The sequence below is a fragment of the Hippocampus zosterae genome, chromosome 7 (genome assembly GCF_025434085.1).
Source record: "Hippocampus zosterae strain Florida chromosome 7, ASM2543408v3, whole genome shotgun sequence".
NCBI lineage: Eukaryota > Metazoa > Chordata > Actinopteri > Syngnathiformes > Syngnathidae > Hippocampus > Hippocampus zosterae.
The window spans coordinates 3752873-3765721 of record NC_067457.1 but is presented as its reverse complement, the minus strand read 5'-3'; the positions used below and the strand labels follow the sequence as shown (position 1 = coordinate 3765721).

General features: G+C 44.4%; 2 protein-coding genes across 3 annotated transcripts; both read left to right on the top strand.

Moving 5' to 3' along the window:
• The first annotated feature begins 124 nt into the window (after nt 1-124).
• tut1 (terminal uridylyl transferase 1, U6 snRNA-specific) lies at nt 125-5284 on the top strand. Of its 2 annotated transcripts, none has more exons than XM_052069634.1 (10): nt 125-349; nt 894-1109; nt 1189-1395; nt 1558-1672; nt 1902-2026; nt 2110-2342; nt 2418-2527; nt 3073-3195; nt 3441-3533; nt 4027-5284. In XM_052069634.1, the coding sequence occupies exons 3-10, from the start codon at nt 1261-1263 to the stop codon at nt 5142-5144; spliced, it is 2052 nt and encodes a 683-aa protein (XP_051925594.1). In that variant the 5' UTR covers nt 125-349; nt 894-1109; nt 1189-1260; the 3' UTR covers nt 5145-5284. The 2 variants fall into 2 exon arrangements, with proteins under 2 accessions (XP_051925594.1, XP_051925593.1); XM_052069633.1 differs by having other exon boundaries at nt 126-349; nt 894-1084.
• An 840-nt stretch (nt 5285-6124) lies between these two features.
• Nucleotides 6125-12639, top strand: LOC127603476 (peptide Y-like). Its single transcript, XM_052069787.1, has 5 exons — nt 6125-6404; nt 10577-10719; nt 10867-11057; nt 12054-12134; nt 12396-12639. Exons 1-5 carry the CDS (start codon nt 6392-6394, stop codon nt 12418-12420), a joined length of 453 nt encoding a protein of 150 aa, XP_051925747.1. The 5' UTR covers nt 6125-6391; the 3' UTR covers nt 12421-12639.
• Nucleotides 12640-12849: the final 210 nt, after the last annotated feature.

Genomic DNA, 12849 nt, shown 5'->3' with positions numbered 1-12849 from the left:
GTTCAGCATAATCACACCTTCAATATAAATATATTTCTGCTTAGAAACGATTAAATTCTTTTTTTATTGTAATATCTTAACTTTATTAAATATATCCACGGAACGTTTGAAGTATATGTTTGAACAACCCGGAAGCTTTTTCGAGCCAGACCCGGAACAAACGTTTGGTTCACGTTGGAGGGAGATTTGAGAAACGCATGGAGGACGTTGTTTTCCTTTCGACGGTTTTTCGTAATTATTAAACTTTTCCTAGTTCAACTGTTCTTTATGGTCATGGAATCCGAAAGCGACATAAAAACGACGCCGAGAGGTTTCCGCTGTGTTTTGTGCGAGGTCAATTTACCAAACCGTAAGTTAACACCGCTGAGCTTGATGTTTTCTCACTTCACATTAAACTATTATGAACGCCGCCGAGACTTATGTTTTCTTACTTCACTTTTTCACAGTCTGAACTATTAATATGAAAGTATGCCATAAAGGCCAGGTTATATACATGTTCAAGGTTAGCAATGTGATTCAAGAACTCCAATGAACTCCGCTTCTCGTGTAGTTAAATGAAGCAACAACAACAAAAATGGTTCTAAATTATGTAATATCTTAATAACTTTATTACATATATCCACGGAACCTTTTGAAGTATATGTTTGAACAACCCGGAAGCTTTTTCGAGCCAGAGCCGGAACAAACGTTTGGTTCATAACCATCAACATATCCACATTGAATCCATAACCTACTTGTATAACTTGTTTTGTTAAACATAAGATAAATACTGTTGACTTGACTTGATAACCAGATTACAGTATTTACACAGATGTAAGCCCTGTTGCCAGGTATTCTATATTTGCATCTCTTACCATTGTTTTTTTCCCCTGTATTTCTCGTGATGGCTTTAGAGTCGAGCGTGGATCAGCATGTCAAAGGGCGAAAGCACCAAACGTTAAGCAACGTGCGAAGAACCAGGAAGACCCAGGAGCAGCACAGCGTGTTTGTCAGCGGCATCAACTCGGACACTTCACAGGCTGACCTAGCTGACTACTTCCAGCAATTTGGGACCGTTTCCGACGTGATCATGGACAAAGACAAGGTCAGGCGACCGTCTTTAATACACTGTGAGTTCAATACTTTTTTTACGTTTTTGTACGACATCCTAAAATCCAGCGTTGTTGTTGTGACCCTCTGCATCTCCAGGGCGTGTTTGCCATTGTGCAGTTCAGCCAGCCGGAGAGCATTGAGGCCGCCTTGTCCCTTGTCAAGCACAAAATGAAAGGACTCAATCTGCGTGTCAAACCCCGGGAGAAGAAGGAATTCAAGTACATCCCGAAACAGAAGTGTTGCCTGCAGAACCTGCAGCAAGTTCTGGACCACCTCAAACCACAACTCTGTCAGCTGCCTTGTGTAAGTAATGATACGATGCAGCAATACAAAGCACGAGGGTTGGGATTTGACATTGATTGACGGCCTTTCTTGATTTAATAAGGTCACAAGCACATCAAGGTTATGGTCTGAGTGTGTAAGTCCCTGTTGTCATGTGTGTTGTTTTCCTGCAATGTCCTTCAGGTTAATGCTCAGATTCAGTACATTGAGAAGCGGTTCCAGCTTGGAGATAATGAGAAGAAGGCTCGAAACTTGCTGGTGCAACTCTTGCAGGAGGTCTTCGTAGAGTTTTTTCCAGGTCTGCACAAGCCATCCATTTTCCATTGGGAATTGTGAAAAATTGAAAACAAAATGAAAAAGTGAATGTTTTATTTGATTGAGGGGAGCCCCCCCAAAAAAAGACACATTAAAGGTTACGCTCAGCTAATTAAGTGGAAATTGAAAAACAGTCAAATGTGTTTTCCGCAACTTTATTTCAGCTTACTGTTAAGAGCCAACTTCCACATCCACTCATGTGCATCTCACAGATAGTCAAATTCTGCCGTTTGGGTCCTCCGTCAACACCTTTGGTATTCATTCCTGTGACTTGGACTTGGTTCTGGATTTGGAGAACACCAAAGTCTTTCAGGCTCGTGCCAGGACTACATCAGAGGTTTGACGTTCATCAAAAATTGTTGGGTAGTGAAATACTGTCGGTGTGCATTGTCCACGAAGGAATAATTGATCTCGCTCTAGCCTCAGTCAGCCGAGTGCATGTCAGACGACGGCCGCTCGGAGGACTCCATCCTGTCCGACATCGACCTGTCCACAGCCTCTCCGGCTGAGATTCTGGACCTGGTGGCGACCATCCTGAGGCGCTGCGTCCCCAGCGTGCACAGAGTCCACGTGGTCAGCAGTGCCCGCCTGCCGGTGGTGAAATTTCATCACCGTGAGCTCAACTTACAGGGTGACATCACGGTCAACAACAGGTTCATTTGCATGATTTAGTTATATATTTTTTTCCGGTTCATATTTTGATTTTAAAACTGATTCTACCTCCTCAGACTGGCCGTGAGGAACACCCGCTTCCTTCAGCTGTGTTCAGGGGTGGAAGAGAGATTGAGGCCTTTGGTGTACACGATACGCTGCTGGGCCAAACAGAACCAACTGGCAGGTAAAATTTGCAATCGGTGAGAACGTACATCCACGCATTGATTTTGTTCAAAATTCAAATGAGGGTTCGTTTGCATGTTTTTTCATATTTTGGTCAGCAGATGTCGGTAGAACCTCACTTCTAGATACCTGTCAGGGTAAATAATATAGAGAGGTAATAAATACAGTAAAAATTTAGCATCCATTTTTATTCCACTTTTTTCCCATTACAAAAAAATGAATTGACAAAAAAAAAATGGAAATAAATTCATTTATTGAATCACAGTTTTAACATTTTACCTCATGACAACTGCCATGTCTCATCTGCCCGTTTTATAAAAGCAATCACAAACGTGTGCCCAGCGCTCATTTATAGCATTAATAAAAATGACAATATTCTCCCTTTGGCAGTTAAAAGCAGAGTCCAAATGAGGAGGAGCTGTTTTAAACTGAAGAACCTTATTATTGTACCAACTAGTACATCTCCAACTTGGATTGGCCCTGTATTAATTCTGTGCTCAACCTGTCAAATACTGTGCTCAGTGGTCTGTTATTTGTAACACCAAGGTAACCCCAGCGGTGCCGGCCCCCTGCTCAACAACTATGCTCTGACGCTGCTCGTCATCTTCTTCTTGCAAAATTGTGAGCCTCCCGTTCTCCCCACCGTGGACCGCCTCAAAGACATGGCGTGTAAGTGTCGACTCTCTCTGCCAAATAGTGAGCTGATCATGGTCATGCTACAAACCCAATGATGAGAGTACTTGTATTATCTGTGTTTCGGTACGTAAACAGATTACGAATGCAACCTGCTCAACAAATACGTCCTGTAAATGTTTCTGAAGAGGAAAGTTGAAATTATATATTACAAAATGCATTTGCGAGTTTGGCTGCCGTGAACAAGCTCCGATGTGTGAAAGTGTTTGTTGACCTTGTAGGTGAGGAAGAGGAGTGTGTGATTGAGGGATGGGACTGCACCTTCCCCAGTCAACCCATCGCCGTGCCCCCCAGTGGAAACACCCAAGATCTGTGTAAGTCTGTCCATCTATGATTTTAGTATGCCATGGTGCCTTGAGATAAGAGTGACCAGAGTTGCTAATTTTTTCGATTCGATTTTTTCAAACCATTTGTCCGATTTTTGTTTTCTTTTTTTCTTGCTTGGGCTTGGAAGTAAACATTTGAGATATGAAAGCTGTATGTTATCAGTAAACTCGGCTCACTCCACAAGAAGCAAGAGTTTGGAAGATAGTGAGCAATTCTTCGAGAAAAAAAGGGGATGTCAAAATATTTAGTCATTGTTGTTTATCAAATTTGCATTCCTACGTGTTTGCTATGTCAAACTCATCTACCCAGGGCCCTCCAAATCAGTCACGCTAGTTGATGTACGCTAAACGTTTAGGTTAATTTGAAGGAGAAAAAAAAGTCTCATATCAAATCGCAATCTCGATATTGAGGGGGAACTAAATTGCAGTGAGGTGATTTTTCAAATTCGTTCAGCCCTAAAATGAAATCTGTTTCCACTAGGCACCCTTTTGGCTGGTTTCTTCTCCTTCTATGCCAAGTTTGATTTTGCAAGTAGTGTCATATCTCTGAGGGAGGGGCGTGCAATCCCAATTACAGACTTTCTTTGTCGCAAAGACGATAAGGAGGAAAACCCCACCAGGCCCTATCAGAGTGGACCTCGACTGGGCCCCCTCAATGTTTTGGACCCCTTCGAGCTATCCCACAACGTTGCAGGAAACTTGAATGAGCGCTCCCAAAAATGCTTCCAGAAAGCGTGTCAGGATGCCGAGAAGTACTGCCGCAGCCTCCAGTACCTGCGCAAGTCCACCAAGGGGAAGTCCTGGGGGCTCGTGCGTTTGTTCACCCCCAGCGGCGGAGTCTCACAAACCAAAGCGGACGAGCTGAACATCAGCATTCCTTTCAAACCATCCGCGCTCTCCGAAGCCCTCCGCGTTCAGCTACAGACGGCAGGAGAGGATTTTCGATCGGTGTGGTTTGAGAAGGTGTGCGGTTACGTGGAGCGAGTCTTCCAAAGCGTTCTCAGATGTGACCTCGTGTTCTCCTCGGGTTTTGGCTTTCCGGAGAATTCGTCCGCCGAAGTGTCTGCCGAAATGGAAACCAGCCCGAGCCCGCTCAACACGTCGGCAAACGACGGCATGGATTCACCCACCAACAGCGCCGTGGCGGGCGCCAAGCGGCGACTCTCCGATGACAGCGACATGTCCGTTTCCCCTCAAGGAAAAAAGCAGAGGATGTCCAAAAGGGGCACGCGAGAACCCCCCCACTGGCTGTGGGTGCAGAAACACCCAGTGTGGGCCGGCAGACGGAAAGTGAGGCGGGAGCTCATCAAAGACGCCGACCTACGGCCCGAGGGCAGCTGCGTGGAAATCGAGGCCCAAGTCACAGATGGCATCATCGAGAAAGAAGAGGAGCTCGAGGAGCCGCTGGATTTCAAGGTTCAGGCCCACATGGTGGGCGAGACGGAGAGCAGCAAGGTCGAGTTGAAGTTGGAGCCGTGCAGCGACCGGGCTGGAGTTTTTCAGGACTTTGTTCATTTCCTGGATCCTTTCCTACGCAAGATGGTGGAGTCGCTGCTGGCGAAAGAAGCAGGTGGTGCAGAAAATGGGCCGTCGCGATAAAGTTTTTGTTTTGAGTCACAATATGTTTGACTGTAGGATGAACATTCGGGAGAGCATTGTGTGTATTGACCAGTCATCTCTCCCACATATTGTAGACTGTTTCCTCGAAAATATACGGAATCTCTGACTCACCCTTTTTTTCATGTACACTTCTCACAAAAAATTAGGGAAATTGGGCTTTTGTGGGAAATTTTATGACCACCTTAAAATGCGCTGAAGTTAAACCCCTAGCCCAGCGTTCGCTGGTTCTAGGTTTGCGGTCCTTTTTTATCGATAGATCAGTGGCACTACTACGCTAATGCAACACAGACAAATGAGAGGAATTACTTACTCATGCAGACATTTTTAATGCTGCAGGTGAGGGATTGCAACCGTGCTGATTAATGTCATTCATCTCGCTGTTGGGCAAGTGCAGACATGCGGCGGCGTAGCCGAGCTCCTTACGTGGGGTTCGGGGAAAGCGATGTTTTTATTTACATTTGGAAATCAAAATTGCACTTGCTATGGGAATTAAGTCTCAAATTACAAGGAAGCATCTTGAAATTCTATTATTCTAATAAAATGTATTATTATTATTATTATTATTTTCTGGGGGCGGCCCGGTAGTCCAGTGGTTAGCACGTCGGCTTCACAGTGCAGAGGCACCGGGTTCGATTCCAGCTCCGGCCTCCCTGTGTGGAGTTTGCATGTTCTCCCCGGGCCTGCGTGGGTTTTCTCCGGGTGCTCCGGTTTCCTCCCACATTCCAAAAACATGCGTGGCAGGCTGATTGAACACTCTAAATTGTCCCTAGGTGTGATTCTGAGCGCGAATGGTTGTTCGTCTCGGTGTGCCCTGCGATTGGCTGGCAACCGATTCAGGGTGTCCCCCGCCTACTGCCCAAAGACAGCTGGGATAGGTTCCAGCACCCCCCCCCCCACCCCCCCGCGCGACCCTAGTGAGGATCAAGCGGCTCGGAAGATGAATGAATGAATGAATTATTATTTTCTCTCTCAGGTTCGCGTCACCTCAACTGTCCGCTTTCGCTCTCCGATGCTTCCGGCTACTCTGTTATTAGCTTTCTTTGTGTTTCTTTTAAAGCCACGATTGATATATGACCAGTGTTGCACACTCGCAGCTTGAAGCCAGAGTCAAAGTGATTGATGCCAGACTCTCAGTGTTTGCTACAGGTGGCCCAAAATAAGGAAGCGGATTTTAACCGCCAATGTTGAGCCACACAAAAGTCCTTGAGTTTCGACCACCATGACAGATGCATCTGACAGGTAATGCCAACCTTTTTCTCCGCTTGAACATGTCGTACTTCTTTTGTAATCCGCACATCCTCTCTGACTTGAGATGTGTTGATTCTGTCCCATCCAGATTTATTGTGCGATTGTCGGTCCATCGCAGCCTTTTTGTCTTGAAAATATAGCTCACAAATGGTTTGTTTTTGTTTCAAACAGTACTTTGGATCTCAATGTCGGCCAAAATTGCTTTGTTATCTTGCGCTAACAAAATGAAGTAAATTTAACTTTGATTTTAAATGCATTGATTGTCATTTGGGCCTGCCTACCTCCGTCATCAAGTACGTTTTCCCCCCCATTAGCCATAACTTTGGCGCCATCTTGTGGCATCTTACCAAGTATGCAAAAATAAATGCGTTTGGGTGAAAATGTGACAAGCAAACCGCAATTAAGTAGGTTGTCTCAAAATAGTGATAACAGGATGATCGCCAAGAGTTTGAAAGATGCCAATTTCTTCTTCTCAGAATCATAAATACCGTCCTGACTTTCCCCCAAATTGAGAGCCACCCTCCCAATCGAATCAACCTCGTATTGGCCAGACACCTGCGTCATCTATCAGAGTTACCTGAAGCTGCCGGCCAGCTCATAAAAGCATCAGTACGTCGGGCCCGCCGCTGTAATTGGCCCGCTCTGCTCTCCAGCAAAGACAAATGGTTCTTAGCAAAAAAAAAAAAAAAGCAGGCTTGAGTAGCCGAGCTCCTCTTGGGACACGACAATCGCACGAGACACTGCGATTTGAGAAAACAACTGACGTCTACAGTCAGTGTGTTTATGCCAGTAAATAGCCCGTGTCCATAATATACCAGCCAAGGGAAATATGACGAGCTTTTCCCCGTGGTCACTCCACACTGATGCTTGGATGATCCATTTAGACCGCATCTACGGTTATGAATGATCATCAGTTCCCCAATTTGTCTTGCAATGACTCCAGCAAACAGTCGGGGCTCTACGAAGCAATGAAATGGAGAAGATACATTTTCTTTAAGTTGTGGCCACTAAAAAAAAATAAAAAATACTGGGTGCCTTTCAAATGGTTACCCATCCTCCCTGTTGCTCAGGTAATGCTTGGTGCTAAGCTAAATTTGCTAATGCGAGTGAGAGCTTGCTAGCTAAGTCTTCCTCCTCACCTACCTTAGTGCAAATAAGCGACACTTCTGACAACTGTCACCACTCAAGGAAACCATGCGCGACCAGGTGAAAATGGAGAAAAGACCACACGCTAACTGCAAAGCTAATATTAAACGTTGCGTAGCCAAACGCCGGAATAAGTGCTTCGCCCCTTCGTCAATTTAAATCCGCAAATGAACATTGTGTGCGCAGTGTCATCTCTGGGGGTTCCATATAGCTGACTGAAAAGCACTCTGTTCATATTAGCGGCTGACTGACAGAGATAAGACTGAATAAAAAAAAAAAAAACATCATTTCCCCCTTTTGCGAGCCTTTGGCAGGAAGGAGTCAGATTTTCTCCCGGGAGATTGCGCGTGCACCCTGCCTGTGTGTGTGTAAACTGCGCGAGGAGTGCAAATAGAAGAAGTTTTATCTGCAGTGGGACTTTTGACGGCAAAGAAAAGGGTCACATTTTGGGAAAAGCGTCGCAAAAGTTGGTCAAGCTGTTTGTGATCAAGTAAAGTTTGCCTCCTATTTGCACTGCTCCACAGGAGGGTTTTTAACTAAGCGCTAGAGGCCTGTGAAAAACTTAGCCGGAGCCCTTTATCCTCTTATCTGGGCTGTTCACACGCAAACACTGTGGACAGCTAATGAGTTTGTCCTGTGCACATCGTTGTTTCTTCCCATTGACTTTTATGACACCGGAGAGTCAACGCTGAGATGTTGATTACTGGGGTAGAATTAAAACGTTCCGGAAAAGCCACCGTTAGGGCTTGGAAATGGATGGTGACAAGAGAACCAGCTCATCCTTTTGCTTCAAAGACTTCATAAAAAAATGTTTGAATCCATTTTCACTTCAATCTGTGTTGTGTGTGTGTGTGTGTGTTTGAATGATAGTGCAATAATTGCTGAGAGATGGTCCGAGCAATCAATGTGTAATCTTCGAATCCACTTACAGCCTTTTACGGCCCGGTCGTGTACACTCTTAACAGCTTGTTTATTGGCAGCAGGAGGTCCACAGAGGCCACCAGTTGGGATTTATGCCCAAATCAAGTTGTTTTTGACAAGGGCCTGGGGACAGAAAAAAAAGCCCCCCCCCCCCCCCCCCCCCCTCACTATTCTATTCTATAAACAGCTCGTGACCGTGGAACTGTCACCATGTCTCAGGGGAGACCCCCGGGACATGTACCAGGCAAGAGTCTGACTCAACACAACCAAACAATCTAATTTTGCATGCTATTTAAAAAAAAAAAAGCTTTATTTTTGACATGCGTGAATCATTGTGCATATAGCTTTTTTTTGTTTGTTTTTTGGGAAAGAAAGTTCTAGTTCAATGTGTATAAAAACTGACATTATGCTCTGGAATATAGACCAGGGCGATCTTAAAGGGTCTTGTGACAATTAATTCTTGTCACATTATGACTATTAATGACCATTAATTGTATTTATTATTATTAGCTTTAATATAATGTCCTCAATATATTTTTTAAATACTTAACTATTATGCTGTCAGATTTGGTTGCTATTTAGCTCCAATGGTTAACTAAATAAACAAATTGGTTCGACCACAATTCCACGTTTTTGGCCCCCTCATACTACCTCTATTAAAAATGATGGCGAAAATTCTTTGTTTTGTAGCAAAATGAGAGCAACTCCTAAATTGTTGATGCATGATTTGATCCTTCTTCCTTACCCGACTTCTCACATCTCACCACAATAATAAACCCGTTGTTATTGTAATATGTCTCCAGCGTCAATCAACAGCGAGCGTTAATCGCGTGCTAACGGCTGAATTTTTACGGCAACTCGTGTGTTGGAGTTGCAAGAGTTGCGCCGCGGGAAAGGATCCAATTTCACTTAATTGGTTCTGAAAGTCGTTATTCTTTTTGTTATGATATGCTAACATAAATGTAGTTTGAAATGATACACATCATGTGTATCTTTGTTCATCTGTCTATGCCGGTGATTTATCGTGACATGCGCTTTCTGCCACGTTCTGAATTTGCAAGGCCCTGATTTCACATGAGCCCCCTACCTTAGGATCTATACTTTTTTTTTTTTTGGCTCCCACTTCCAAAGCACCGTCTTAACAAATAACCGCAAGGACCGCGTCCCCAACACGGCAAGCAAACAAACCCCGCACAAATGTCGCCAAGCGATCGAGCAATAAAAAAAAAAAAGTCAAGCAGATAAAGGATAGGTGCACAATTGCGCATCGCTATCGCTGCCGTGAATGCAAACAGACAAACACCCGCATAACGTTTTAAGCGCGGCTTCGCTCTTCAGGCATCATGAGCTGGACAGCGAGATAAACCAGAGCTCCTGCAAAGGTCATTAAAAAAAAGTACTCGACAAGTCTGACCACCGGAGAGATGTTTTTCATATGAGTGTGTGCTGGTTGAAACCATGGGTACTCGTCAGGCCTTTTGAGAGTTTGAAAAGGCAGCAATTGCAAGTGTCAGTGGAGATATTTGATCTTTCGGTTCACTGTCACCTAGAGAAATAATGCGCGAAAAAGGGCACGTTGTTGCTTAAAATTGATCTGCGCAGCAATATGGAAGGTTTTACCACCGCCGTAATAATACTCTACACTTATGATGACTGGGTAGACAAATCAGGTCGTTTGTAATTGCAGAGTGAAGCTCTTCCCCCACTTCAACATAGTTCCAAAGTATTATCTTTATACTAATAATCGTGTTGACCTTTAAAAAAAAAAATCTGTGAATAGCAGAGGACTAGTTGCGCCAAAAATTTGCAAATCGGTGCTTCCACAAATTGCCATCGCTCATTTATCCCATATTGGGAGATTTTTCTCATGTAGAAAGTGGTTCGAGCTACTGCGCCTCATACTGAAGTGTGTTTCAAATCTGTTGACACTCTCGGTAGCTGAGCAAGGTTCCCAAAATATATCAAAATACTTTAAAAAAAAAATGAAGTTCACAATCACAATCCCGGATACTTCCAAGCTGCGCAATCCACCGATGCGTGACTTTCTTCCCGGATGCCGGAGTAGCGGGAAAATGAGAGGTGTGGTTTAATGTTAGTCAGCAGCGCGCATCAGGTATGCACGCCTCACTATAAAAGAGGAGCAAGTCAGGGCACCAACACCACCACCAGCAGCAGCAGCATCATCCAGTGCGCTCCAGAAGACTTGGCTCCCTCCGCCGCCGCCACCAGAAAAAAAAAAGTAAGTTTTCATTTTGTCTTTTGCTTTACTGCCATGCTGAATTATCTGTCGCTGTATTAAGATATCCTTTATTTGTCCCACACTGGGGAAATTTACAGTGGAGTAAAGAAAAATGTGCCTGAAATGCTACGTTGTTTCCCTTTCAAGGGTCCATCCAGCATGCTGAAACCGTGCATGATGTTCGCCGCGCTCCTCTTGTGCTTGCTGGTGTTTTGGGGCAGCCTCGCCGACGCGTACCCTCCCAAACCCGAGAGCCCGGGCAGCAACGCCTCCCCGGAGGACTGGGCCAAGTACCAGGCTGCCGTCAGGCATTATGTCAACCTCATCACCAGACAGAGGTGAGCGCAGTCGGCGCGGTGTGATGACATTTGTACTTTTCTGAAGAGTTCAAAGAAAGAAATACAGTTTTACGTCCCCCCCTGTAAGATCGCACCACACGCATTCCAGCCATCACCTAAATTTTTAATTGGGATTATCTTTGACAAACTGTGGACTGGATCCAAATTTGAGTAGGAATTTCTTGAAAAGGAGACGAGCAAGGGTGATGGTAAATAGCGGGGATTTCTTTGTATGATTTCATCAAGCTGAAGGTTCTCATGAAATTTGATCGGATGGGATTGGATGTCTTGAAAGAGACAAAATGTCCCAATATCCGTTCCACGCAAGCTTCTTTATTAACCTTCGTGCTTTCTGTATAATGTGTATTCCCCCCACACCCTCAGTTTTCAGCGTTATTGTGTACTGTAAAGTCTCCTCAAATTATTTTTTTTACCATAAATATCCCGCAGAGACACCAAGTAAAATATTTGTCTAGACTTAATAACGCAGCCAATACATACAGTGTTGGAAATTCATTTCCTCTGACAAAAATGTCCAAATACATCACGTTCGGCCTTGGAGGGTACCGCTCCAGTGCCAAGATTATTATTGACTGATGTTGCGTTGCGACTTCATTTTATTGATGCCCGCCGCATGACATCTCAAATGACCAATTTGTGCCTGAGTCGAAAAGGTGAACAGCTCCCCTGATCAAATGCATAATCTCGCATTTCGGCTTTGCCAAACATTACGTCACCCCTCCGAAGTAATAAAGTGGAGATCTGGTCACAAGAGTAGACAGTTTAAGAGGGGTGGTGGTGGGGGGGTATATTGGTACACTCTGCATCATTTATACTCCTGCTATGTAATTACACAGGCTGGTTTTGTCATGGTGTCACGCAGCTTTTACGCTTCCATGGCCAGGCAATGATCTCAGGAGCTTCCTCATGGCTCGGTGAGACAAGCAGTGAATGAAAATGCAAATACTCGACTGTGTCTTATGTCGCATAACGCAGATATGGGAAGAGGTCATCCCCTGAGCAGGCCGTGGCGTGGCTGCTGTATGGTGCCGAGCCAAGCCAAGACTCCGAACCACGGTGAGAGATTACGCTTCAGATGGTTTCGGGAAATTCCATCAAGTAGGATCGTAATTCCAGTCAGTCCAATTTGGGTCTGTAATGTGTCCAAGACAAATACGACAAGGTTCCTTCGTCCTTATTTCATCGTATTGCTGACTGCACATCTCAAGTCACAGGCACTTGGTACCGGTTATAAGGAAAAGAAATAAATGTAGTTGCAGTGTTGTTGTCACAGAAAGGAAGAGGCACTTAACCGACCTGCTTGTGTTTATTTTACAGTTTGGACTATAACAGTGCGTGGTAATCGCCCCAAAAGGTGACCCGTCCTCCTAGAAAAGAATCCAACAATCAAACCCTGGGATTTCCTGGAGGGCCAACCCACAGCGAAATAATCTATTTCAATTTCCTAATATGCACGCATGTTTATCGTTTTGTTTGTCTGCATTGCTTCTCTTTGTTTTCTGGGCGACAGTGTAAATAATTTGTATGAGGAAACTAACTTTACAATAAAGGAAATAATGGCATATAAGTGTTGAGTCAATACTCTGTTGTTTAATTACGCTCTGACCAACATTATTTTAGCTTCACCCAATCCAAATTAGTGGATTAAAATTAGTTGATTTATCCATCCCTAAAAAAGTACAAATCAAATGTACAAATGTACAGTAATTATCGGGTTGTGTGTAATGCAGGTTTCCCACCACTAGAGTGCGCTGTCGAAGCAAGAGACGGG

Bases quoted from the DNA above. Each gene is read 5' to 3' on its own strand.
- LOC127603476 (XM_052069787.1), top strand. The intron at 10,720-10,866 runs GTAAGTTTTCAT...TTCCCTTTCAAG, and splicing joins CCGCCACCAGAAAAAAAAAA to GGTCCATCCAGCATGCTGAA. The intron at 12,135-12,395 runs GTGAGAGATTAC...TTTATTTTACAG, and splicing joins AGCCAAGACTCCGAACCACG to TTTGGACTATAACAGTGCGT.
- tut1 (XM_052069633.1), top strand. From the start codon at position 268: ATGGTCATGGAATCCGAAAGCGACATAAAAACGACGCCGAGAGGTTTC. The intron at 1,085-1,188 runs GTCAGGCGACCG...CTGCATCTCCAG, and splicing joins TGATCATGGACAAAGACAAG to GGCGTGTTTGCCATTGTGCA. The intron at 1,673-1,901 runs GTCTGCACAAGC...TGCATCTCACAG, and splicing joins CTTCGTAGAGTTTTTTCCAG to ATAGTCAAATTCTGCCGTTT.